This window comes from Poecilia formosa, unplaced genomic scaffold (genome assembly GCF_000485575.1).
Source record: "Poecilia formosa unplaced genomic scaffold, Poecilia_formosa-5.1.2 Scaffold8, whole genome shotgun sequence".
NCBI classification, from domain to species: domain Eukaryota; kingdom Metazoa; phylum Chordata; class Actinopteri; order Cyprinodontiformes; family Poeciliidae; genus Poecilia; species Poecilia formosa.
The window spans coordinates 1,539,924-1,567,031 of NW_006799947.1; the positions used below are offsets into that span (position 1 = coordinate 1,539,924).

At 42.7% G+C, this 27,108-nt stretch overlaps 2 protein-coding genes and 1 long non-coding RNA gene across 11 annotated transcripts; 1 reads left to right on the forward strand and 2 right to left on the reverse strand.

Annotated features, from left to right (window-relative positions):
• Positions 1-925: 925 nt before the first annotated feature.
• LOC103153894 (uncharacterized) lies at positions 926-1,806 on the reverse strand. The gene is made up of 2 exons (XR_477859.2): positions 1,683-1,806; positions 926-1,556 (listed from the first exon to the last, which is right to left on the reverse strand). It is a non-coding gene; the product is annotated as an uncharacterized LOC103153894 (long non-coding RNA).
• A 983-nt stretch (positions 1,807-2,789) lies between these two features.
• On the forward strand, positions 2,790-12,478 carry LOC103153920 (isoleucine--tRNA ligase, mitochondrial-like). 4 transcript variants are annotated; one of them, XM_007575016.2, is made up of 24 exons: positions 2,790-3,341; positions 3,788-3,910; positions 4,054-4,207; positions 4,290-4,438; positions 4,824-4,873; positions 4,949-5,058; positions 5,131-5,221; positions 5,476-5,591; positions 5,690-5,859; positions 5,981-6,071; positions 6,152-6,303; positions 6,387-6,547; positions 6,968-7,070; positions 7,324-7,417; positions 8,709-8,789; positions 9,210-9,318; positions 9,402-9,504; positions 9,786-9,908; positions 9,995-10,126; positions 10,219-10,325; positions 10,411-10,556; positions 10,641-10,831; positions 11,474-11,618; positions 11,894-12,478. In XM_007575016.2, exons 1-24 carry the CDS (start codon positions 2,805-2,807, stop codon positions 12,037-12,039), a joined length of 3,384 nt encoding a protein of 1,127 aa, XP_007575078.1. In that variant the 5' UTR covers positions 2,790-2,804; the 3' UTR covers positions 12,040-12,478. The 4 variants fall into 4 exon arrangements, with proteins under 4 accessions (XP_007575078.1, XP_007575084.2, XP_007575091.2 ...); XM_007575022.2 differs by having other exon boundaries at positions 2,912-3,341; positions 5,134-5,221; XM_007575029.2 differs by lacking the exon at positions 8,709-8,789 and having other exon boundaries at positions 2,913-3,341.
• Positions 12,479-12,554: 76 nt separating this feature from the next.
• On the reverse strand, positions 12,555-24,248 carry LOC103153900 (rab3 GTPase-activating protein non-catalytic subunit-like). 6 transcript variants are annotated; one of them, XM_016662084.1, is made up of 36 exons: positions 24,069-24,248; positions 23,853-23,978; positions 23,185-23,273; positions 22,844-22,961; positions 22,670-22,751; positions 22,536-22,583; positions 22,379-22,454; positions 22,189-22,290; positions 21,989-22,088; positions 21,287-21,385; positions 20,387-20,535; positions 20,216-20,295; positions 19,862-19,954; positions 19,631-19,770; positions 19,324-19,519; positions 19,061-19,204; positions 18,776-18,858; positions 18,626-18,690; positions 18,442-18,532; positions 18,204-18,325; positions 17,916-18,129; positions 17,512-17,609; positions 17,312-17,420; positions 17,076-17,236; positions 16,808-16,982; positions 16,394-16,564; positions 16,202-16,308; positions 15,631-15,697; positions 15,442-15,512; positions 15,321-15,356; positions 15,118-15,246; positions 14,709-14,924; positions 14,540-14,629; positions 14,226-14,450; positions 13,500-13,664; positions 12,555-13,159 (listed from the first exon to the last, which is right to left on the reverse strand). In XM_016662084.1, exons 2-36 carry the CDS (start codon positions 23,959-23,961, stop codon positions 13,001-13,003), a joined length of 4,179 nt encoding a protein of 1,392 aa, XP_016517570.1. In that variant the 5' UTR covers positions 23,962-23,978; positions 24,069-24,248; the 3' UTR covers positions 12,555-13,000. The 6 variants fall into 6 exon arrangements, with proteins under 6 accessions (XP_016517570.1, XP_007575066.1, XP_016517566.1 ...); XM_007575004.2 differs by having other exon boundaries at positions 15,172-15,246; positions 17,916-18,126; positions 23,185-23,276; XM_016662080.1 differs by having other exon boundaries at positions 17,916-18,126; positions 23,185-23,276.
• Between the last annotated feature and the right edge of the window lie 2,860 nt (positions 24,249-27,108).

Consider the following 27,108-nt stretch of genomic DNA (forward strand, 5'->3'; position numbering starts at 1 on the left):
CCCCTTTACCCAAAAATTAAATGCTTAGGATTCAAACTGCAAGTTGCACATGGCCATTTCAACTGGCACCAAAAAGCTATAGTGTCTGTGGGTTTAGGAACTTTGAACGTAAACACGCTGGCACCATATTGTGAAATGTGGTTTTGGTCAGACATTTTAAGAGCTGTGAGATGAGGTCTGTCTTTGAAAGAACAGGTTGGGTCATGTGGTTCACAAAAAGTTATGCAAAACATACTGGAGTACTTTTGCAGCACTGAAAATTGTTGCTAGAACTAAAGGAGAGTTTGTAGTCTTTCAATTTGAAATGTTAAAGACAGTCTCCAACTTGCTCTCATTAACTCAGTATATCAACTCTGAATATTTCACAAGTACTGCTTTTGTTAAACATGTTTTGATATTTTTTCCATTGAGGGTTTCTAGTACACTGGTCACATAGGTTACCTAGTCAATAGCACCCATTTTAAATCTGAATACCAGAGCCTGGTTTATTTAAAGTACCTTATAATTTGTTAGTCCCGCCAAGCAGAGATTACAGTAATGTGGCCTACCGACTTTGCAGGCTTAGCCCATGGAGATATTTTGTAGAGGAAGTCTGTCCAAACACACATTCAGCTTCTGTGGTAGGCCATGTTAAAATAAAAGCAAAAAACAAAACACTTCCCACTGGAAAGTCACAACTTCTATAAGCATGCAAGGATGAATAAATGGTGTAAAGAATAGTTGGCCCTGCACTAGTTTGATACTAAAGTTAAAGTCAAGTCATAGTTATTGAATGGTCCAGTTACTGAAAAGAGAAAGCCACTTTAGCCTTGGGACCATTTCAAAGCAGCTTTACTGGTTTCCAAGGCAAAGTCATCCCTAAATTGGAAGACAAAACTCAAAGCAAAGCTAATGGCATGGCAAAGCCACAGCCTTCAGTCATTGATTTCTATAGTCTAGAATCTACTGCAGTTAGCATGGATTCAAGTTAGACATTTTTTAATGTACAGCTTTAGTCAGTCTAAAAGTCAGAAACTCTTATAAATATACAAAGTTTATTAAATGAAGCATTTCACAACAAAGTTTCCCCAATCTTCAGTTAAATCTTGTAGCCAGTTCAATTTCAAATATCACCCCTCTCCCTCCCTCATAACTTCCATGTTACAAGCTGAACCAGAGCATTAGAAAGGGACTGGTTTGGTGTATACACTGAAAACCCAACACAAGATAGAAAGTGGAAATCCAAGTGTGATCAAGATTGTCCAGCTTTGAAGAGCTGCAGCTTAAACTGACAAGAGTCCAGTCCAGCCACTTCACTGGCACCAAGCATGAACAGGAACCACCAAGAGCAGAGCGAGGAGCAGCAAAGGATTGCCTGCGGTCTTCCCAGGAGTGCTTCCAGAGATAGGGTTGAAGGTGGAATTAGTCACAGATGCAGTACTGCCAATAGTTGGGGCAACACTGTCAGAGACCGAGCTGTTAGCAGTTGGGGCAACACTGGCTACATCTGTCCCATCAGTAGGTGGGGCAATACTGCTGGCAGTAAGCATATTTAGATCATCTTCTGCCCAGACCATCTGCAATAGACAGAGCTTTCATTTACTGAAAAAAAAGCCTGCATGCAAGTTCTCAAATGTCATTTGAAACATATTGCCCAAACTGATTTACAAAGTACCATGCCAAAGAATTTCCAATTAACAAACCTGAGATGAAATTTGAAAGGCCAGTAGGACAGCTGTAAGGACCACACCAAACACCCGATTCATCTTGGCAGCAGTACACCAGACCAATGTCTGCTGCACTTTTCTGATCAGTCCTGAAATGAATGTCCAAAAAGCCCATTCCCAGGTTTTTATACCAACCAGTGATACCATCAACTAATAGAGGACACCTGTGTCTCTGTGTGGCCTTCAGTTGCCATCAGGCCATCACCCTAACAAAAGTATGTTTTTATCTTATTTTTAAAATCTTTTTTTCCCAAAATCTCTTTCTCTTTCTTACTGTTTATTCAATGTCATATGATGTTTTTATTTTGATTTTTAATTATGTAAAGCACCTTGAAATGCCTTGCTGCTGAAATGTGCTATACAAATAAAATTTGATTGATTGATCAGGGAATGGAATTTTTATTTAAATGTGAACCAAGTTATAGAGCTGTTGCAAAAAGTAATGTTTTTAATCTGAGGAGGCTTCTAAAACTGTTTTAAAAACATATTAATGGGTTTACATGCATTTAAACTGATCTTGGAACTTAAATGTGTAAATGCTGTCTTGTAATAGAGCTAAGAGTCATCTAGACAGTAAACACCATTTGGCCACTGGGAGTACTTTATTCAGACATGTTCATAGATTTCATGAGCTTTATACTGAAAAATAAAATTGATGTGGAAAAGTGTTTTTTTTTTCTGTCTTAATTTGTTATTTTGCAATCATGTTGTTTATTTATATGTTTTTTAGTCTTCATCTTTAAAATATCAAAATCAGACAAGAGGAGCAAACGATTGCCTGAGTACTGCCAGAGGTAAAGTTGAAGGTGGAATTTGTCGCAGATGTGGTGACAAATTCCACAAAATCAACTCCTAAACCTAATCCAAGTGTATACAAAATGCATGTTCGAGCAGTTTTGTAGGAAACAGTTTGTATCTTTCAAACAGACCATGATTTTTTTTTTTTTTTTTTTTTTTTGCAGTTACTGCTGCTACACAAAAAGTTGATTGTTACATCAAGAATCTGATGGAGGTCCTGGTGACCATTACTGAAAATACCATTGACTGAATTACCATTTTTAATGAACTGTCAGAATTTATTTTTTTTAATTAAATTTTATGTTATGTTATGGCGCAGAAACTTCAATAGTATTTGGCTTTCCGACAAATCAACAGCGCACTCTAGCGGGTAATATGGATGAAATATGTCCCAACAGGGACACCGTAGTTGTCCTTTGTGCAATTTCATCCGGAAGAAACATAGTCAACCAGAAGGACGAAACAAAACATGACAACACATTGACTAAACTCAGCAGCAAGCCGACACAGACACGTTCAGTTTTTTCATTTTATTTTATTTTATCCTCCGAGTTACCTCGCCTTTCCATGCTACTGACTCGGGTGTCGCCAGTGTACCAGACGCTGGCGAGATGGGGACGGAGGTCACAGCGGGGAGGTGGCCTCCTTCTCAGCCGCGCGGTCGGCTGCAGCTCCAGCCGCTGTCATGGTGTCAGTCCCGGGGAAGGCAGCGCTCAGCCCGCAGAGGCTGGTTCCGCTCATGCTATGTACCGGGATACAGTGCTTCTTCCTCGGACTGAGTTTCCCATGAAACTGACCGGACAAAAGCTGCTGGACCGAGAACTTCAGATCCAGCAGGTACAGCAATTGTTAAATGTAGACACGCCCCTGATTAAATGCGAGATTTTTGTGACGTAAAACTAGACTGTAACACATAGTTTCATACTCTTTTCATTCAAAATCATACTTAAGAGGGACCAAGACTGCACAGCTCAGTTAGCCAGACAGGTTTCTTACTGGAGTACCCGGGGAGAACCATATTATACTGTAAATCTCTGTGACAGTAAATCAATTAAAATCCACAAAAGATACATGTTTTTAATTGTAAAGGGGTGAAATATGGAAAAGTGAACATTTGCAAGATAACTCAATTTGAAAATACTTGTATTTGGGATTAGTACTTTGAGGATTTTTGTCCTGTCATCTAGAGCAAGTATTAACACAAACATTTACTGTAACCTAAAGCAGTTACTGTGTTTTTGTTAAATGCACTAATTACTTTATTGCATAATCTGTTTTTGCAGGAATGTGGTTTTGCAGAGTTGTACTCATGGCAGAGAGAAAGGAAAGCCACAAAAAAGTTCTGCCTTCATGACGGACCACCTTATGCAAACGGGGACCCTCACGTTGGACATGCACTCAACAAAGTAAATATTATAATTCTGTCTTAGGTGTTACCTGCTTGCATTGCACCTTTTTGTAAATGCTGCTGCAGGAAATTAGTATTTTTAAAAAAATATATTTTACTTAGGTCTTTCAACCTTAAAGCTCTTTTACTAATCTTGTTCAGATCCTGAAAGACATCCGTAACCGTTTTGAGATGCTAAGAGGATGTCAGGTCCACTACATCCCCGGCTGGGACTGCCACGGCCTGCCCATAGAGCTCAAAGCTTTGGGAGAACTAGGCACCAGTGGGCTCAGTCCACTGGAGATAAGACAGAAAGGTGAGGATGGAGAGGTTGATGCTTGTTTTTCATAGAGGTTTCCAGCTGCTATAAAGAGGTTGTTGTCCTTTGCTCCTTCCAGCCCGGGAGTTCGCTGAAGGGGCGATAGCTCGGCAGAAAGCCGCCTTCCAGCGCTGGGGGGTGATGGCTGACTGGGAGCAGTGCTACTACACGTTTGACGGAGCTTATGAGGCTGCTCAGTTAAAGGTCTTCCAGGAGATGCATGGCAAGGTGGGTTCTCTTTAAAATTAAAGTGTCAAACAGAGTTTTAACCAGGAATTGCCCTCCTACTTTCCTTAAATTTAGACTCTTAAGGTTTGCCGGTTACTCTTGCAGCATGAAACAGTGTGTTTATTAAATACGCAGACACATAAAAAAAACTGATTAAAAGGAGAGTATTTATGCAAATTAGTGCAGATTTTAGCTACTTTGCTCTTAAAAAATCAAAAGAAATATATGATCTGGTTCATTTCAAACTTTTTAGGGGTTCAGATTGTGAGCTATGACCACAAACTAGTTCATTTTGTGTGATAAAGACTTAAACTATACCTGGTTTTGAATTGCATTATTTTTAAGTAACTTTCTGCTACTGCCGTCCTTCTCTGTTGCTCTTCAGGGTCTGGTATATCAGGACTACAAACCCATCTTCTGGTCTCCTTCATCCAGGTACGGGACCAACATTCGGCCCCCGACTTTAGACATGGAAACTTTGTCTTGCCAACCTTCCTGCTTTCTTTGCAGAACGGCCCTGGCTGAGGCTGAGCTGGAATACAACCCTGAGCATGTGAGCAGAGCCATCTACGCCACCTTCCCTCTGGCGACGCTGCCACCAAAGATTTCCTCAGAGGACGGTGAGTCAGTCATCCTCAAAAAAGTTATGATCAATCCTGGAGGGATGTTCTGACTCCCTTTGTGGGTTTCAGCAGGTCTGGAGAATGTTTCGGTGTTGGTTTGGACCACCCAGCCTTGGACCATCCCCGCCAACCAGGCCGTGTGCTACATGCCCAACGCCCAGTAAGTTTACCTGCGAAGAGAAAACTTTCAGTTTGGAAAGTTCTTTTTTTGTAGACGCAGTCATGTTACTAATCCCGAGTAGATGGCAACATATGGACTATAGTTTGCTGTGAAACAATAACGCGTCCGTCAGATTTGTCGTCGTATACTGTTTTGAACTTATATTTGGCTGCAAACTTCTGTAGGTTCTTCGTGCCCTAATAAATGACAGCTGGTACCAGTAGCAGCATCGTTTTCCTGTTTCTGGTTTGCAGGTACTCTGTGGTGAAGAGGGCCGACTCTTCTCAGCTGCTGCTGCTGGCGACTGAACGCACAGCGAGCCTCGCCGCGCTGCTGGGCACAGAGCTGCAGACTGTTGCCACCTTCACAGGTACTGCTCTGGTTTCCATTTAGAAGGATAGGCTGTGTTTTGGCCATTCACTAACCTAAGCATGGCTACTTCCTCTTTCTTTCTTTTTCTTTTTGAAGGTTCGCAACTTGAAGGTGGAATCTGCAAACATCCTACCATTCCTGACAAGCAAGTCCCGTTGTTGCCAGCCAGCCATGTGACAATGGGGAAAGGGACGGGATTGGTCCACACTGCACCTGCTCACGGCATGGACGACTACAGCGTAGCGTCACAGTTTAAACTGCCTGTGGTGTGTCATTTATTTAGTTATTTATTTATACTTAGTTTTAACCAATGTACTGCTGCATTATGGACTCAGTAAAGCTTATGGAAATTAAAATGTTACATTCACAAATGTATTTTGGTTGAAGGAGTGTATGGTGGATGAAGATGGCAGGTTCACGGAGGTGGCAGGACCCAAGCTGCAGAACCTCTTGGTGATGACTGAAGGAACTGATGCAGGTAGACGGAGTCAGAGTTAACCTTAATGTTTCTGGGGTTTTTTTTGTATCTTTTGAAACCTACATTGCTGCTTGTTTTAGTGATTTCCATGCTGAACGAGAGCGGCGCTCTGGTTCTGGAGGAGCAGTGCGTCCACAGTTACCTGTATGACTGGCGGACGAAGCAGCCTGTGGTCATCAGGCCCAGTAAACAGTGGTTCATCAACACTGCATCACTGAAAGACAAGGCAAAGGTAATGTCACCCGCTTTCTGCTGCAGTCTGTTCAGCTGATGTCTTGATTTGTGTTTCAACAAAGTCTGCCTCTGTGCCTGTAGGAGGCGCTGCAGAAGGTTCGTGTTCTACCGGAGTCGGCGAGAGGCAGCCTGCTGACCATGCTGGACAGACGGACGTACTGGTGCATCTCCAGGCAGCGGAGCTGGGGTGTCCCAATCCCAGTCTTCTACCATAAAGAGAGCGGGGAACCTCTCATTAACAAGTATGCTGAACTGCAACGTCATTACTGTGTTATTGTCAAGTTATTTGCAATAATTTAATGTTGATTTTTAGGTCTGTAGTGCATAAGAGCATGTTCTTTGATGGAGGAGGTTTTGAATCCAACAGGAAATGAAGGATTTAGAACATCATCCCCATTTATGCATTGTAGCATGTTCCGAAAGTTACTGATTTTTGACCTGGAGAGCTCTGGTTTATTGGCACATGTCGCTTTCTGGTGTTAAAAAATTACAAACATAAAAAGAAGTTAAAAATAAACTAATGCTGGAGTGTTTAGGAAAGCTGGTTATTTGTTATTTGCTCACTGTTTATGTAGAAAGTTCAAATAATATTCTATCCTGCATTGCTCGACTTTTGTTTGAAGTATGACAAACTAGATCTACCATCCCTGGATCTTATGCAGATACACAATCGCCCACATAGCGAAGCTCTTCAAAGAAAACGGCAGCGACTGTTGGTGGGAGCTTCCCATCGAGGCTCTGCTGCCCCCAGAGGTTCTCAAGAAGGTGAGAGTGAATATTATTTTAAATAAAGAGAAAATTTAGGTTCATCTTTCCAGAATCACTGCAGCTAAGCTGTGTTTATCCACTTTACATCACCTTGAGGTAGAAAAATGTAACATGGCAAGAAAAAAAAATAAATAAATAAATTGGATTGGGCTTTTATTTAATGGTAGAATTTAACCATCAGGTTATTTATGCGCCCTTGACAGTGGAGTTGGGAAATGAGACATTCTTGGGATGTTTTTTGCTTCGTCAGAGTAAAGCAGGACCGGTGAGCGACTACGTTCGAGGAGAGGATGTTCTGGACATCTGGTTTGACAGTGGAGCTTCATGGGCAGCTGTGCTGGAAGGTATGAGGGAATATCCCACTTTGACCAAGAAGTAGTTTCAGAGAAAAACTTTTATTCGATTCTCAGGACAATCACTGCATGAGAGGCATCTGGCACAGACCGTACAGACGCCCAGCTGACAAATTAACCACTTTTTTTTTTCTTTTTTATGACGAACTGACTTCTTTTGTCATCAGCAGCCGAAAGCTACAAAAATTTTCTTTTTCGGTTTCCTGGAATGTAAATACAAGCAAATGTAGCCTCTAATCCGTTCACTTCATTTTCAGTGAAGCCGCTCACAGACTGAAAGCCTTCGCACTGCTTTTAATCAACTCTTCTTTCATTAACTTAAATGTACAGAAAGCTGCTTAGAGCCACTCGATTTATCCACCTCAACCAGTAAGCTGCTTTGGTGAGGTGCGATTAGCCGCAGTAGCCGTTGTTACCATCCAGGATTATGGAGTCAGGCTCTGTCAGCGCTCCTGGAGCTCTGAAAAAAGACAGGTTGACTATGTGACCCAGAATCGGTTTAGGAATTTAACATTTAAACATTATTAGATGCTTTCTCAGATTCTTGTGTCCTCTGTCTGTGAAGCTGCATGTGCAGTTCTGCTCCAGTACCTTTGGACAAAATCAATATTTTATTTTTTATTACAATTTCTGTGAAACAGGATGCAAATTGTACAATAACGTGTACTTTAAATTGAGCAGTAAAACTTGGTTTTAGTTTGTTTTAAACACAGCCGGAGGAGGAGAATTGTGATTCCTTGCAAATGTATTTATATTCCCTGAACGTATTTAGGGCAACAGTCCATCACAGGGCATAGCAATACATGTTAATGTATACATCTCACTGTTTTTTTTCTGTTTTTATTTTAATTATGTGAAGCACTTTGAAATGCCTTGCTGCTGAAATGTGCTATACAAATAAAATTTGATTGATTGATTGAATACATGTGTAACTAAATGCTTTTCACAGCTAAAAATACAGAGCAGAAAGAAAAGATACTATTGTCTTTCTTGCAGGATTGGAGTGTTTTAGCTGCATCCGTCTCCCATAACCCATCTGACTGTCACACCCATCTGACTGTCACACTTGATTAGATAGTCCATCTAATCAAATCTTAATAACACACATTGGTGTATGTGGTTTTATTCTAATAAAAGAAGTTCAAGGGGTGTTAATATGTGTATTTTTAAAATGCTAAACAACGAGTAATATGTGTAATTATAGCAAAAATAACAAATTGCTTTCCTTTGAGCTTGTTTCTTTGACAATGACATTGTCTGTCTGCCTGGATGTGACTTCTAGAAGAGATGGAGGAAGCGTCCGAGGAGCCTGAATCCCGTCTCAGCCGGCTCGCCGGCTCGCTCCGCAAACCTCTAGCCACAGGTTATTCAGACGTTTACCTGCAGGGGGCGCTGCAGGCTGTTCCGTTTTATTTTGCCTCCCTGTTTCCTCCTCTTTTTTTTGGAGAAGAAGTTCTCTTTAATGTGCCTGGCATGAATCTGAAGCTCTCACAGCTGTCTGCATGCAGTAGTTTTTTTTTTTTTTCTACTTTGCCTCGCAGAGCACTGTGACTGTTCTTTTTCCAGGATTGATCCCAACTGCTTCTTTTTGCTGTCACTCTGCTTTGTAGAATGACTCAGGTTGGCTGGGGGCCTTCATTTGTGATTAGGAGCAGCCAAAAACAACTTAACGACACATTTACCTCCTTTCTGACTAACAACAGCTGGTGTTCGTCGTCTCAGCAGACCGTTCTGTTGTCCGGGAAACAAACTGTCCTCACTCCATCCTTCTGCCTCCCTGCAGAATCGGACCCCAGAGCAGATGCATATGTGGAGGGGAAGGACCAGCTTGGAGGCTGGTTCCAGTCCTCGCTGCTCACCAGCGTAGCCGTCAGGAACAAAGCGCCCTATAAGTGAGTGTCCCGATGAATGAATCTAAGAAAGAACTCCCACAGATCAAGTTTCATCTCTTCTAAATGAAATACACCTGTTGTAGAGCTCTGGTGGTCCATGGCTTTGCAGTCAGTGAGAAAGGAGAAAAGATGTCCAAATCTCTGGGGAACGTTGTGGATCCTGATGAAATCATTAATGGAAAGGAGGTGAGCTGAGAAAAAAAATCAAATTCAACTTTCTGCTGGAATATATTTGGTTCTTTTTCAAATTATTTAAATTTATGATGTTGGTGAATGAAATATAAGATAATGAAAATTAGAAACTGGGATTAATTTTATTTACTAGTATTTATTATTTTTTTTTATATAGCCACAACTCTGTCCTTCTTCTTTATTCACCCAGTTTATTGTTTTTTTTTTTTTATATTTCTTCCCATTTCTTTGTGTTGATGATGATCAGATTGGATAATCTCTCATCTCTCTCTCAGGACGGCAGCGTACCGGCGTACGGGGCAGATGTTCTGCGCTGGTGGGTCGCAGAATCCAACGTCTTCTCCGAGGTCCAGATTGGACCCAGCGCCCTTAACTCAGCCCTCGACAGCATCAGCAAGGTACCAGAGGGACATATAACCTTCTCAAAGCCTTTTTCTCCCTGCGTCTCCTCTTCCTCATTCCTCTGACTGGTTTTATCTTCCAGTTGAGGAACTCGCTCAGGTTTCTGCTCAGCAACCTGCAGGGCTTCGACCAACGCACGCAAGCCGTCGAACCCCAACAGATGTACTATATTGATCAGTACATGCTGCACCTGCTGCGGGAGTACAGCATGAAGGTGTGTTGACGTCGGACTCTTCTTGACATTTTGCTTCCATGCCACGGCTCGCGGCTATTCTAAGTGGTCTTGATGCTCGTTTCTCTGTCCAGGTTACAGATGCCTACAGTGAGTTTGATGCCGGCAGAGTGATCCGTATCCTCCAAGCCTTCATCTCCAGAGACTTGTCCAGTTTTTACTTCAGCGTCATAAAGGACAGGTGATTGATTACCTTCCTCGACAGCATAACCGCATGTTTTCACATCTCCATTCTTGCATCTTTTCTTGATTCCTCCTTTGTCCAGGCTGTACTGCAGTCCGGAGGACTCGTTGGGCAGGCGATCGTGTCAGACTGCTTTAGAGGAAATTCTGGACGGCGTGACTCGATCTGTTGCTCCTATCCTGCCTCACCTAGCAGAAGAGGTCTACCTGCACGCTCCAGGACACGACAGTATGTGTGTCGATGGCTTCGTAGCGAAACAGTCTTAAATATTAGCAATCCGTTTGCTTCTAAGCAAGAGCTCTTTTGCTGCAGAAGCGGAGACATTATTCAAAAGCGGGTGGATCAAAAGCAGCTCCGTGTGGCGGCGCCCGGGTCTGGAGGAGGCTGTGGAAGGAGCCTGCGCCATTCGGGACTCCTTCCTGTCTTTGATTCCTGGTAAACATGCCAGCAAGTATGATCTGACGATTGCCATCGAACCGGGACTCCTGTTTGAGCTCATGGAGGTAAGAATCACTTTTGAGGAACAACATTTCCCAGGCCTCCCTGCCTTAACAATGTGGGTAAGGAATGAGTTAAATTTCATCTTAATACAAAAGGTGAAAAAAAAAATTCTGTATTTGTTTTCCTTTTGTGTCAGTAAGAAAAAAAATGTACCACTTGTCATTTTTGTCTTCCTTCATGACAAAAAAATCAAAGTAGGAACTGTACTTTCGTAAAAGACTAAAACTCATTGAAATGATGGATAATTAGTAACCAACATGTTCTTAAAGATTTATGGGGATATTGTAATAAAGAATAAAGAAAACGGTTGGGAAAAAGGTGCTCATAGCCAATGTGGCAGACCACATTTTTAGATACGTCATTAATTTTGTTTGAATGTTGTAGAATTTGTGTTAATCTGTGATTTCATCAAGGACGGCATGCCTTAATCTCTGTAATTTTAGAAACAATTTTACTTTGTTCTGGAATCATAAGAAAAAAAATCTCCCATACATAAGATTTTTTTATGTTGAATAATTATATATAAAAAAAAAAACACCGGCTTGATTTAACAGTTTTAAATCACACCATCTTGAGATCCGCCTGCAGCTTCTATAAATCGTCTGTATTGGATCAAACTCACCCATTTCTCATCTTTTTCTCAGTCTCTCCAGGAAGAGCCCACCTCCAGCGACTCCCAGCTGGCCGAGCTGATGATGGCAGCGCGAGTCAACCTGACCAGCAAACTGCCCCGCGACCTGCATCCCGATGCCCTGCTGAGCCACGGCACCTTCCTCATCAACCTGGAAGGTGAGATGAGTCCAGCATAAAAGTGCTGATAGCTGCGTTACTTGTTGTTCTGCATCGCTTTAAGCCTGTAAAGCGGTGTGGATCAATAGAAGTTTCAGGCGTTTCAGTTTTTCTTTGGATGAAATGAAAATGAAACAGATCTTCCTAACAGGAAGCCAAATATGCAGAAATGAAGACATTTGCACTTTATTGCAGAAAGGGAAATTAAAAATTATTTCTCCTGTCAGAGCTTCTGTATTATATTGCGCCTGGCAGTAATGTGGTGTGTATTCTAGGTGGCGTTATTCGTGAGGACAGCCCCTACAGCATCGCCGTGATGCCCACCTCTGCGGCGCGCTGCCCGCGATGCCGCCGCTACACCTCAGAGTCCGCAGACTGTCTGTGTCCGCGGTGCCAGACGGTCGTCTCGCATGCCGGCTGACATGTTTGTTACCAGGACAACCTACGCATGTCAGGATCAAGAAGTTGCTTTACACTCCCAGTGGGAACTGTCGCTCTGGCCGTTTATAAAAACTTTGACTTCAGACCTTCAGTAAAGGTTTTATATTAATTAAACAAACCATCATAGCAGATGTAGAATAATCCAAAGTCTCAAGCTGTAGCTATTCAATGTGCTCATGTTTCCTCAGTGAACTCAAACCAAAAGTACTGAAGTCTACTGTAAATAGTTGGAAGATAAAAAGGACGAGATATGAGCGAAGAAGGGATGCTCTCGTTTAAATGTGTTGATGCTAAATATTTCACTACAAGTGTCACTATGTGACTAAAGTAGGAATGTATACTGGAGAGTAGATAGCATGGGGGAGTTCCTGTATAAATCCACTTTTGTGTAATAAAATCAGATCCTTCTTTCGCACTACAAATGCTTGGATGTGCTACAGAGAGTTTTGTTCTTGTTTACGTTCTGTAAGTGAGCTAATCTAGTCCAACGTTTGAGAAATGTCTTTATTCTGCATCAGAGCCCTGCTGGACATCAAACTACAGAACACAGGATGCGGCTAATACAGAACTGTCTGCATATATAAATAAAAATAACATCCTTCTCTTCATTTATGATACACGTGCTGCCTGTGCGAAAGCGGAAATGACCGATTCGGGTCCGAAATGCCCCACAGGACTGATGATGAGATACAGTAAAACTAACATGCCCCGATCCTCAACATGACTCATCCTGAAAACACAATACACAAATATTTAATACCATTTATGTTACATGCACAGAAACCTGATGGGCTAATAAAACAAACAAACAAAAAAAAGTTAAGAGCCATTTTCTTTAACACTGAACTTAAATCGGAATCATGATTTAAATGATGAAACATAGATGATCATAATGATTTCTAATGTTCAGCTGTGGGGTTTTAGTGCCGAGTCAGCGGAAATCAGTCCTCATTGGACAGAGAGAGGACTTCCACGGCTTCCAGCAGGTGCAGGGCCAGGCTGTACTGGGCGTGGTTCTCTGGCAGCATTTCAATCAGATGGCTGACCAGTCGGCTGGTCTTGGACAGAGAGACCAGGGGGCATCTCAGCTCGCTGGGATCCTGCAGCATACAAGACAATTATTAGATGTCAAACAATTACACCCAACCGAATTTGAGTAGTAAAGCCAGAAATTAAAGGATTTAGTTTCCCCTTTAACATGTGAAAATTGGTCAACTAGATTTAAAAGTGGCTTTTTTTTAAGCTTAATGTTGGGAGGCCTAGTTAAAGGGTCTCACGATATGCTGCTTTAGAGTCTTTTACAAGCTGCTGTGACCTCAGAAGGCAGAAATGACTCCAAATACAAACTACACACACTGCCGACCTGTGCAGGGTGTACCCCGCCTCTCGCCCGCTGAAGCTAGGCAGCTGCACCCCTCGCAACCGTTGCCATTGTCTTACCATTGCCTTCAACCAGGTGCAGAGGGTTGGAGGCAGGCGGGCCAGCAGCTCCATGGCAGCCTGCGTCTGGTTCTGGTTGTGAAGCAGGGAGTAGCTGAGCCTCTGACCGGTCAGAACCAAGAGATGGGAGCCCAGAACTTCCTTATCTTCCACCTGCAGAATCGCCTAGAAGGCAACAGCGGGTGTCGATGCAGAAGTTATTTCTCTATATAGTATTATTGCAGGAATATAGAGAATAAATGAAGGAATTGTCATTGTTTATAGAACTGAAGCTGATCCTAAGTATCCAAAATTCAAATGTTTACCAGGCTCAAATGTCCAGGATTCTCAGTCCTTTCGGTGAATTTTTAAAACGTGAAGACAAAAGTTCACAATGAATTTAACTCCGATGTTTTTATAACAGTCAGACTTGACGTGTATTGAAGGATGGGTTGTGCAGATGGAAGGACGGAATAAAGTTTGGACAGACAAATGATCTTCTGTACTTGACCCGGTCTGGAAAATTCCTCACTGAAGTTTCATACTTTTCCCGATTTTGTCAAACAGTTTAGGGCCCCTGGTTTTAAATTAATATCAGTGATTTCTCTACAAACCTTTTAAATGTTTTCTGTGGCTCCCTGAACATTCATTTAAAAAAGATGAAAAGACAATCTTGCTGTTTCAAAGGCAAATGTTTAGAAATATGGGAAGACTCAAAACTGTCTGCCATCATAAGACATCACTCACCTCCTCAGCTCGCAGGTCGAGGCCCTGGTTGTAAAGCTCGCAGACGAGGTGCCGGCGCAGGATGTCTGGGTTGACCTGGAGCAGGGATCCCAGGTCCATGCACAGGGAGGGCCACCAGTCCGCTTTCGGCCCATCAGAGGGCAGCGACGTGAAGGCAGGCGCTGGGGAGGAGCAGGAAGCGTCGTCTGTCGCCTGCACCCATCCAGTCAGCACCCGCAGGAGGAACTTAACCAGAACAGGAAGTATGAATGAGGACAGACTTCAAAGATAATTTATAAAAAAAATCGCCCTCTGCATTTCATTCCACCACTCACCTCCTGTCGTAGTGAGACCAAGCCAGGATCCATGTCTCCACTGGGCATCAGCTGGATGGTGGTAAGATCTCTGAAGAAAGCGTTCTTACCCTAAAAAAAAAAAGACAAATACAGACCGAGATGCACAAAATCTATGACAACAACCTGCTGCGTTCGTGTGTGCGCTCACCTTGCTGTCGAACAGACTGAGCGGTTTGACTTTAACGCTGAAGCTCATGGCGGCGTGCAGAAGCGTCGCCAACAGCCAGTGGTGCTGCACCAGAGGGTAGTGAACGCCTTTCTGCTCCAGGGCTAGCTCGGCTATGGAGGCGGGGCCCTCCGCTCCGCTCCACACCTCCTCCACGGAAAGCTCCGGAGTTGGAATCTCCTCCATGGCCGAGTCCGCCTGCAAGCATCCGCCCCGCTTCAGTAAACCCAGCAGCTTCACCGGGCCTCCCCGTACGCATTCACAGCAGAGCGACATGCGTCAAACCCAACACACCTCCACGTGCATCCTCATTTGTGAGGCCTAATTAATATTCTTATGCCAGGCGTTGTCCACTCTCCATGCTTCACTCGTGTTCTTTTCATTTACTTACGTAGAAAGGTATAAAGGACAAAGAGCTCTGATTCTTAACCAGTAATCCAGTCACCTCCATGAGGATCTGCAGCAGCTGGACGCAGCAGCCCAGGAACGACGTCATGGCTTTGTCTCCGATCCCAACATCCTGACAACAGAAGCACAATTCCTCAGTCTGTGAACCTAAACACTAAACACTGCGTTGCGCTGAGACAAACTTACCCGTCGACATAAGCGATCTTTTGGTGCTTTCCCCACCTTAAGAGGCAAAGCGTGTCATTTTGGCTCAAATAACGACCCAAAGTATATCTAGACTACAGCAGCTTGTAAGTTTGTGCCTTACCTTCTCCATGAGGAAAGCAGCTGCTGAGAAACGCTTGACGATGAAGGTACTCCACATCATTGTGGAAATACCTGGACAGAATCATTGGATTTACATTAAAGAAGTTTGGAAAAATATTTTGCAGGGGACATCAAATGACTGATGAATATCAGGATTTCCTTTGTATTATTGATGAGCAAAAAGACTGACCGAGTTGAATGTGAGGACTGGTGATCAACTTCAAATGTTCCACAGCAATGAATAAATATTGGCCCTCCTAGACAGTGGAAAACATGAAAATATGTATAAATATAACAAGAGTTATCCTCATTCTTCTGTATTTATTACAGTCGGGAGCCTGACTACACATTTTTATTCCGCTGAACATTTCTGGTTCTCTCCCAGGCAGTCGATTAAATTTATTAGGGATGTACTGAGAAGTTAGATGACATGCTTGATCTGCTGACTGGAGACCAGCCAGAGACTCAAAAACAGCCAGGACACGCTGACAATAAGGCTCTTTGTTTTAGATTCTGTTACTGAGTAAAGACGACTCAAAGTTAGACTATTTCCAGGTCCAGTGAGGAGCGAATGAAAGTAAATAGTCGAATCAAAGCTATGTCAGGAAAGAGTTTGGAGTTCTACCATCCAGTGATTTTTAATCATTTGAAGAATAGAGATCATTTTGTGTCACCTTTATAAAAGTGTACGTTTCAAAAATAAAGGTGGTATTCCCTAAAGGCACTAGTGTGAAATCAGAGCAGTCAGTGTTTCTGTGCACCTCCGGGTCTTTGTTCCATTGCACCACATATTCCCAGCAGCAGTGGGCGAAGAGCAAGTCGGGAGACAAAGAATCTGGAAAACGCTGACAAACTGCCAGCAACAGCTCTGAGAAACAAGGACAGAAAAAGTGTCATAATGTGAAAATCCATAAGTAATCTAAAAGCTGTGTGAAATATCTCCTCATTGCCACCTGCTGTCCTGTCGGCCTCCTCCTGGCACTTCTCTGCCTCTTCTCTGTCCTCTTTCTGCTCCTTTTGGTCACCTGTATCTTGAGTTTCTTTCCTCAGGAGAATTTTCTTCAGTCGCTCCGGCGCCATGTTCTGCCTGAACACCCACTTGGAAACACTGTCTGCAATACCACCTTAAAAGACAAATGTAAGGAGGAAAACCCAAGATGTTAAAAAAAAAGCAGTTGTGTCCCCTCCCCAGCAGTGAATATTAAAAATAATACAAGAAACCCTTGTCATTAATAAGGCCATATATCTTCTGAGTTCACATATTCTTATTCTGCATCTGATGTGAGAGCATGAATGAGTGGAATTACTGGAAACCATTCAACAACAACAACAACAAAAACTCCATCATCCCTTCCTGCGGGTGTCACCTGTGCCTCCCTCCTGCAGCGTTTTGATGGAGCACTGAACTACAGCTCCCCCTGCTGTTCCCTGAGGAGAAGGCACCAACAGAAGAGTTTGCAGGACCAGGACGTCCTCCAGCTGACGGACACACACCACCCACTGCTCCAGCTCCAATGACACGGCCTCCCACTCTGACTGCAGCTGTAACCCAGCACAGCAAAGCCCAAACACTGAATATTTCTCTCAATGCCTCATAATCTCACATCTTCCACATTGGCAAGGCGTTGCTGTTACCTTGCTGTCAGCCCTGCTTGTGATGCTCGCCTTGGCGGCGCGGTGAGCGACTAAAGCAGCCAGTAAAGCTGCAGCAGCGTTGTGAGACTGGATGCATGTGAATCGGACCTGCTGCCACCAGGGGGAGACAGACTGTGTATCCCATGACTCCTCGACAGCACCTAAAAACAAAGGAAAGAAAATGCATCATCTTTGTTTTCTAAATTTCCCCAAGACACATTGATAAGAACACAAACCGTCCATGTTGCTAAGTGCGATGAGCAGCGTGTGCAGATTTCTGACTGTTTCCACTGGCTTCTGAAGCACTTCCTTCTCCCTTTGCAGCCACACACTCATCAACAAAGACTACAAGTGTAGAAAACAGGCATTACCAAACCCTGGAAAAGTAAATGGTATTTACATTTCTAACTTCTCCGTCAGTGGGACGTAATCTTACCAGCAGCTGCTGTGGGCTGATGCCAGCCAGTTGTAATGTGTCACACACTTTATGGGTGGGACTTTTACCACATAAACAGCCCCAAAACATAAAATTTCCTGCAAAGAACAAACAACAAAGGCTGGATTAAAAACACGACTTGAGCACATCAAGCAGTGCTCACAAACTCACAAAAGAGGAAGTCGATCTGATTTAAACACCAATAGTTCTTAAGGTCTTTTTGAAGTTCTTGTTTGTATTTTGGCAACTTTTTTTTAAAACACATTTTCATTATTCATTTATGTTTAATTTTTCAAACTTTAAGTATGGAACCTAGAAACAGAAACCATAGAAAGATGACATTGATAAATGTGACTAATTCATTACATCGTGTCCGTTCAGGAGTAAAGGCCTCAAACTCTCACCAAGCTGGTTCCACTCTGCATCCGACCTGCGATTCACCTTCACCTCTCCCTCCTCGGCACACTCCAGCTGAGTGAGGAAAGCCTGAGTGGACAGCGGCGTGTCGGGAGAGTCCTGGGCGAAAGACACCGACGGTTTGGAGCTGAGCTGTGCGTAGCGCTGCAAGGCGGGACCGACACGAGACAACTCCTCCTCTATGCCTTCGAGGGAGTCCTGCTGAAGGGGAAAGGAGCCCGAGTTAGAGGGGAGGAACGCCGCGTTTGGTGTCGTTCATGCGTTTTGCCACAGACGTTTCCGGAGCAGGCCTCTGTGTCTGCAGCCGACTGCAGCTGCTGGATGTCCGAGTAGAGCTGAAGCAGCTTCAACTGGGAGGAGCAGAGCTGGAGTAGCGATGCTTCCACTTCATCTGCATCTATCAGACAGAAATACAAGCTTTGTTTTATTTTAAACAGATTTGAATTGAGATATGCTTAATTTTGCCATTTATTGACAGAAAACTTTCTTCAGAGGTGAAATTATTCACGCTACCTTGTTGCTTCAAAGCATCATGTAAGGCACTAGTAACGTTAGTCAGACAAGAGACCGGAGCGTTCCTGTTTGACAGCAGAGACTCCAAAGCCTGAAGGGGATCCAGAGAGAAGATTAAGGATAAAAACTATAAAAAAATACAAAGGATAATTTGATTACACTTTGATTTTTTTAATCTACAAACCTGCTTCTTAATGGCAGGGTGTTTGATTTCCAACAAGACACTTTTAGCTTCTCTCTCCAAGGAAACTGCAAACCAACCAGACAGAAACCATATGAGGAACAGTTCAGCGTCTCTGGGTCTTCACTCTGCTCTCAGTCGCGTGTCCATTACCGGGGTCCATGTCTCTGCTCTTCAGCACGGCGCTCAGTCTCTTCAGCAGGTGCATGTCTCTGGCGCGCTCGTTCTTTTTATCACTGAAAGAGAGAGAGCGAGAAGGCCGACAGGGTAAGCCGTCACAAGCTTAACATTAGAGAAATAAACTAAGTTGTAGATCTTCTTAAGCTGTGGTAGCTTGAGAAGACCTCCAACATCATCCACTAACGTGACGTGCACGTGTTCAGATAGAAGCTGATTTCTCTTTGCGACATGTGATCAACAGCCCTGCTTTGTTCCAACCTGAGGGCCAGATGGAAGGGGATGTTGATGGTCCTCAGAGCTCCAGTGGTGGGATCCAGCAGACACACCTGCTGCGTGTGGAGCTGCCAGCCCTGACTGGTCACACTGTTTACTCCCATCAGGTGGTAGCCGGCATAAAGCAGCCTAACAGAAAATCAAGTCCACACATTAAAAAAAAAGAAAAAAAAAAGAAAAAGAGAAACAAATAGATGTTGCAGCTACTTTAAGCTCAGATTTAGTTGAAGTAAACAGATGGCGTGTACCTGCAGTGTTTGCCTACGGTGAATGCGCCGACTCGAGGACCCCGCTGCATGGCCCACACCTCCAGGATCCCCCTACGGGGGGCGTAGATGATGAGGAAGAGGGCGTGGCGTCTGGGGAGGGAGGCAGAGGGCGAGAATTCCCGATCGCCACGCTCCTCCTGAACTTGCAGCCACCCCAGCTGGGCGTCTCTGTAGCCTGTCATTCAGACCAAATAAACATCTTTACATGGTCACGTTTGTTCACTTAAAGATGGAATGGAGAACATCATGATTCACTTCCCCTGATGATGTTGGTTTCTCCTCTCACCTTTCCACATGCGGATGGCGGCGCCCCTCGCCAGGTCCAGCAGCGTCACTCTACCGAAGTCATCCGTGACTCCAGCAAGCGTGTTGCAAGGCGACAGACATATGGACTCACCGTGGCGCCGGGAATCTGGCAGACCGAATCTGAAGGTCCAGGTTGTCAGGTTTAAGGACAAAGGAAAGAGTTTTGAATATCAATATGACTCAGTTAGCATCCAGATATCATGAACAGTACCTGATCCCTAAGGGGGTCGCCGGCTCCACTTTAGGTTTCTGTTTCTGAGCTGCTTCCTCTTCGTTCTTGTTCTTGTTCCACCCCAACCATCCACTGAGAGCAGAACGGCAGGGGAAAAGCCAAACGACAAACGGAGGAGATAATTAAAACATGATTAGAAACAGGAGAAGTGGCAAAACTTATATCATGTATAATTTCGTGTTTCGAAACATGCTCTTTAGTTTTTAAATTCATATTCTGGACACTATCTACACTGATTTGTTTTTGTCTTGTGCATCATCTTCTCGCTCCTTCATTGTGTCGGGATTCTTTTTGTTCAGTTTTGATGCAAATGTTGCTCGCAGATCTCCGAACCTGGCAGCGTTGAAGAGCGCTGAGGTGAGTTTGCTGGCCACAGCCAGAGCCACGTGGGACAGGAGAGGCTGGGAGTTTCCCTACAGACACACAGAGAGACCGTCGCATGCAGTTTTCCACAGAACAGACAATTACACAGCTTTAACACTTATTTGCTCTCCTCACACACACCTCCACTGCGTAGTAAAATCCAGCGTACGGCCCAGTCCCTACAGTCACAAACTGGCTCATGGCAGGGGGGCTCCCCTTGACTGATGCATGGAACCCCCCCAAGATGGACGCATTCTTCATTTGGTCAAACACACACAGCGTCATCACACCTGCGACCAGAGGACAGACATAATTGTAGAGCTAAAGTACAAAGTAGAGCAGAATGCTGAAATGGAGGAAGATTTCATCACTGGAATAGAAGCTGGTCAGATGTGATGGGAAGATAGATGGAGATAAAACCAGACTGATCAAGGAGGAAAACCTGATCGATGAAGGAAAAGACTTAAGGCTAGAGAGGAATGTCACCTTCTAGGTAAACAATCTTAAGCTCACAGCAAGATCAAATCAGATACAGAATGACTCAGTCAAAGTCCATCTAATCTAATTCTTAATTCTTCTTAATCTAATTAAGAATCTGTGGCGAGACATGAAATGTGATATTCACAAAGGATTTCCATCAGATGTATCTGAGACTGAACTATTTTGCAGAAAGAAAAAATGACAAAAACAGGAAAATATCCCAAAGTACTAACTTCAAAAAGCTAGATACTGAAAGCAGATCGCACTTTTTAGATTTTAATTTGAGATACTGAAATGATTCCTTCAAATTCACATCTATCTTCTAATTTGTGTTGCTCTGTCCCATAAAATCCTATAAAGTACATTGAGGTTCAGGACTGTAATGTGACAAAATGTGGAAAAGTCCAAGCTTTACCAAGAGGAGAACAATTGCATGAGCCTCTTATGTTTGTAGTTAAAATGCTTTAGGAACTCGTTTTAATCATTTGAAGGCACAACAGTCCAGAAATGAAAGACAGATTGTGAGCAATCAACTCATAACTGTTCTGAATTATATCTTACCCACACTGCTGTGGTCCATGATGGTGTCCATTTCCTGCAGACCCCACTTCTTATAGGCCAAAGGAGGAGGGGGGACAACATCACTACCTGCTGCTGCAGCTGCACAGTGAGAGACAGTAACACTGTCAGTTCAATGTTTTAAACGTTTCCATTAACCGACAAGGTGTGGTAAACGCACTTCCATTTAAAGCCCTCAAAAGATTTATTAAAAGAAGACATAATACAAAAACACAGAGGAGAATCTTCTTTGCTAGGAGACTCACATATGATAACTACTCAGCAGGCAAACACACCCTCATACTTTTTCTGTATTTCATAACTCCAAATACAAGAATCACTCAAGGCCTTTCTTTCAACATCAAGCTCCTTCTCAATAAATAAAACGATTCCTTCAGACAGGATGCAAACTGCAGGGGATAAACTGAGGCCCTAAACATCTGCATTGCAGCTTCTAGAAGCACTGATCCTCAGAGCACTACGAGCTAAAATCCCAACAGCAGATCTCTACATAGCAAAAAGCTGCTAACCTGAATGCATCAAAAGAACAGGTTATGCCTCAGTTGTACCTGAAAGTCTCGTAGCAATCACTACATCCACCCAGCCAGCAAGAGAAAAACACGTCTGCGATTATCTCTGAGGAACAATTAGCACCACACGAGAGGCCTCCCTCTCTGCTGTGCATAACAAGTAAAGCAGCTGTACCTCTCGCCACCTGGTTCCTGCAGGCCCGCAGCGACTGAAAGAGGCTGAAGCCGTCGATGGTGACCAGCGCGGCAGGATAAAGGATGCTGAGCTCCTCGTGCTGCAGAGGGAGATTATCCGTTAGCTCATAACTAACACTTCAACCCCGGGTATTGTGAAACGTGTCAGCTGCGACCGATGCATTTGGGTTTCCCTTTTACCTGCTCCGTTACTCCAGGATGACGAGGGATTTCGTAGGTGCGACATTTAAGCCTCAGAACAGGGTCCACGTGTAGCAGCTGGGCCAGGAGAAGAACCCCACTCTGATTTGATAACACAACAGGAAAAAAAACACTGTTATCTAGACTGTCTGTAACTACAAGAGTTGAGGACGCAGAAACTAAAGAGTACCTCTGTGTAGAAACGGACATAACCGGATGTGAAGCCCACAACTATACAGGTCCAGTCGGGCCTCCCCGTGGAGCTCCTGTTGTCCAGAAACATGCGGTTAGGATATGGTCATATGGTCGTACCGTTCTTCTACACCTTGCAAGTAGGTAATTCTCACCTCTTCTGACTAGCCAGGGGGATAGCGATGACACTGCTGACACGCTCTCTGAAGAGAGACACATTATTCTGTGGATTACTGTCACTTCTCCTGTCGTCAGCTGATCTATAGTCAGAGTTTTGACCTTGTCTCACCCTTCGTCTGTGCTGAGGTGTCCACTCCAGGTCACGGCCAAGGTCATCTCCTCTCTGCCACTGTCATCTGTGCGCCACTTTGCTGGAAGAAACCAAAGCTTGCAATTAAATTACAGCGCTCCCAATACAGAGACTACAGAGAACTGTGTGTGTGTGATGGTTTTAATTTCTGACCTGAGAGGAAAGCAGCTTTCTGTTCTCGAGCCACAACCAGCAGGTCAGCGCAGGGCGACAAGGACACAACACAGTCCTGAAGCCATGGCTGGCTCTGCCCCGACGGCTCTTCCTCTGCCTGCAGAGGACAGCCGGTGTTTGGACATGAAGGAGAATTACTACCTGACATACTGATGCTTCCAGAGATTTGGGACTTGTAAGTGTTTCTGTATGCAATTTCAAACACTTTCAGTTACTTCCCTTTAAATTATTAACATTTACTCCCTCTATGTTTCAGTTTTTTCTGGACATTTTGCACCCAAATACATAAGACTGAAACAGAGACAAAAAAAACCTCAGACCTTGGTGGAAGAAGCAGAATCTTCCTCCTTGTTTTCATCGTTATCCCATCCCGATTCCCAGTCAGAGGTATCCCAGGAAAGTTCGTTTTCTGCTGAGAAACATGAGAGACGATCTCAAGTCTGGATTATCCAGCAATCAATTCAAAGCAATAACTCAACAGTAATAAACAGAAAAACTCCCAATGGAGTCACATATTCACATTTAGAGCGAGACAACTAAAAAGATTACCATGACAGAATAGACGCTTAAAACAATATACTAGTTAGTTAATTTGAATGTGTTCTTTGTTTACAGCGAAATCTCTCGTTGCATTACAGATTTCTTTGAAGAACTGCAATCAGTAATAGTTTCTTATATAGAGAATATTAAAAGTCACAGGATCTCTATGAGACATCCACATAATGCTCAGACAAAAGGAGGGCCATGTTTTCCTGTGTTAGGGCGCTGGTAACATCTGGATGAACGACACATATAGTAGGCTACATTAATTCAAATATTCCTCGGTATTTAACAATACCCATGTCATTATTTCCATCAAGAGAAACATTTCCTTGGGAACATTTCGGATTCATGCTCCCTCTTAGCTGCATTAAGCTAACATTACTCCATATAACCGTTTCATTGCTGCTGGAGCATCTTCACCAACATTTAGCACAGGTAAGCTCACCTGTTATATTCTTCTCTTCTACTGACTCTTTGCTCTGGTTCTGGAACAAGAAGTCCCGGACTGTTTTGAGCTCTTGGAGCCGACAAAACTCAAACAAGCTGCAGGACATCCCTCTCCCGTCCTGTCCTGTCAGGAACCGAAAAGAAGTCGAGGAAGAGAGTCAGTTAGCTTCCCTGCTAGCAGTTCAGAAGAGAAGCGCTGCTTTTGTCAACTTACGTTTCCGAATTTAACTTTACGATAGTCTGTTAACTAAACAATGTTCCTTATTAAACTTGCACAAGCCCTTAGACAAATTTCAATAACTGTCCGCTGGGTTTATTTTGCCCATTATCTACTGCTTCCACCCAAATCTGTTGATGACACATCATTAGCATAACAACACTTTTCTGTTTCCGGGTTGGGCCTGTGTAGGAGATTTTCAAAATAAAACATTAACGAGAAATGCTTGTCTTTACATTGAACGTCAAAAAAATGTCTAGAACTCAGTGGCAAATAATAAAAACAACTTAATCTTGTTTCAGGTCTGAGGTTTCAAAGTTTTCCAGGTCCATCCAAACTTCCATAAAAAGTAGCACTTCAGAAAGAGATAGTAATATTTTTGTTGTTGTTTTTGTTCCAGATATTCACTTAAGCACGTGCATTAACATAAAACAGTAATAGTAATGTTCAGTGACTACTAGAATTAGCTATTAATTAATTCGAAGAAAATGTTTTATTTATTTATTTATTTATTTATTTATTTTTCTACTTTCTACTCAGACAAATGTAAATACAACGAGTTCAGTATAGGAGGTTGCCTATTTTTAAAAGAAAATCTTGCTTCAAAATCGTACTATATAAATGTCACTGAATAAAGGTGTCCATGGAAACTGAAATGGTTTGCGTTTCAGTTCTCATGGACTGAGAGCTTTGCATTTGTCCTCTAGAGGGCAGTAGAACAATGATTTTGCAGGCTTGTAAATTCAATTAATTGTGTATTACCTTTTTTTTTAATTCCACGGGACCTCAGGAATTGGAAAATCGTCTATGATGATTTGCTATAGTAATTTTGTGTTCATAAATGTGCAAAACAAAAGAAAATTGTTCTCTCCTGGAAATGTTTGGCTAACTATGAATTGTTGCAAGTTCACTGGTAGATTGTTTCCTAATCTTGTGCAGTCAATAAAGGAGTTATTCCTTTATTTCCCGGTGCTGATTTTTGTATTTTGAATGGGTTCTTACTCGGTTTATGCTTTTTGGTGATGCATTTCCAAATCATGCATTTTCATTAAAAAGTTTGTCTCAGCTTATCATACATAAGACTAAATATCATTCTAATATTCAGCTGAAAGTCTGCCATCCAATCCTGTGCATAGCGCAAAGACATGCATAAAGTCATTTGTATTTTATTTGGGACCATTGACCAATAACAAAAAACATACCGTTCAATAAGGTTTTATCTGTTAAATCAAAAGACCAAATTAATTAACTTGTGTGCTTTATATTTATCGTCACAACTTGAAAATATTTAAAAACTGCAACCATAATTCATGTTAGAGCCTATGCATTCCTGACCAAGCATTACCAATATTACTACAAAAATATTATTATTATTATTATTATTATTATTATTATTATTATTATTATTATTATTATTATTATTATTATTATTATTATTGTATAATACTGACCATTACATCTATGTAGATCACAATGACTCTGACTAATTTATTCTTGACTTGACTAGAAACATTAGCTACTTACTTATGCCTCTGTTTATGTTCACAGAGAAAACAAAGTCTTTATTGACCAGAGTTCAATTCAATGCAAAAGTCAAAATAAAATGAGTAATATGATGTGAGGGGGGAGGAGGAGTGGGGATGAGAAGTTATTAAAAAATGTAACCTTTTTCAGAGAATTAGCCACTCAGAAGATTACTTATTGAGACTGTCAAAATTGAGTCATTAATTAATTAACTCAGTTACACTGTTGCTTAACAGTTTGCTTCACACTTTCATGAACCCAACAGTCCAACAGAATCCATTTCTAACTTAATAATGACAAATTACATGGGTAAATTCATATAAGAGCCCATATTATTTTTGAAAAAGCTAATAAAAAATATTTCTTCTGATTTTCCTATTATGCCACACAACACAGTGTGACACTGTTTGGAAGTGTTAAAGCAGGGTTTTAAAAATATTTTTAACAAACTTGTTTGTTTGGATAATTCAGTTAATCACTTGAGAGGAGTCTTGGCAATATTTAATGCCAACTTGTTTTAATTAGGACATGCATCTGGAGATGTTGGAGTGCTGGGTCTTATAATGTTGATCCCATTGGTGCCTTACCTAATGGTGCATGATATTTTGTGCAGATGTCTTTGAAGAACACAAAAGAGCTCTTCTAATGTGAAGTTTGGACTTTCGTAACCCCACAAAGACATATGTTGCTCTTTGTAAGGTCACTGTTACTACTTTCCGTCCTGAGACCCTAATGTTGTAAACATGAGCAGCTGCTTTTGGCATTGTTAAACCCTGCTCCACATCTTTCTTTCCCATCCTTTCTTAAAAAAGCAATGGGCAACCTGCCAGTGTATTCCTTATGTATTCATTTACAAACCTACGCAGCTCTCGCATCCAGAGAAAACACACACACAAACACACACATGCACTGAGAGTACACATGGCCACACAAACACACCCTCGGGGGGGTGCCCAAAAGTTTCCGATCCGGAAGGCCGGACACAGAAACTCAGGAAACAATTGGGTGTCAGAGAGGTCCTTGGGCTCGTCACGTTTCCTCATCCTGTGCCGCTGCTTATTGAACTGTTGACGTTTCTTCTGTTTTACGGGCCGAGGCAACAACTCTCCATCTGGTTCCCCCCCTTCCTTTGTTGACAAGAAAACGAGTTGGCATGCTTGGTTGCAAGGCGGACGCATCACTGGTACACAAAAAGGGATGGCATTGGTTTGGTCAAACTTACTGGGAGTTAAAAGACCTTGGGTTTTGTTTGGCAGGTTTCCAGACAAGAAGATGTGAATCAAAAGGATCCAGGTAGACTAAAAACACATTGGAGACTAAAAACACTTGGGGCCTCGTAAAGGTATTCACACCCGTTTGCACGATTTGTTGCATTTTACCCACAATCTTCAGTGCATGTATCTTCAAAGTACTTGATGTGATAGACCAACATAAACTAGCACAATACTGAAGTGACAGAAAAAAATATATATATTTATGTTTGTTTTGGGGTTTTGGGGTCATTTGTTTTCAG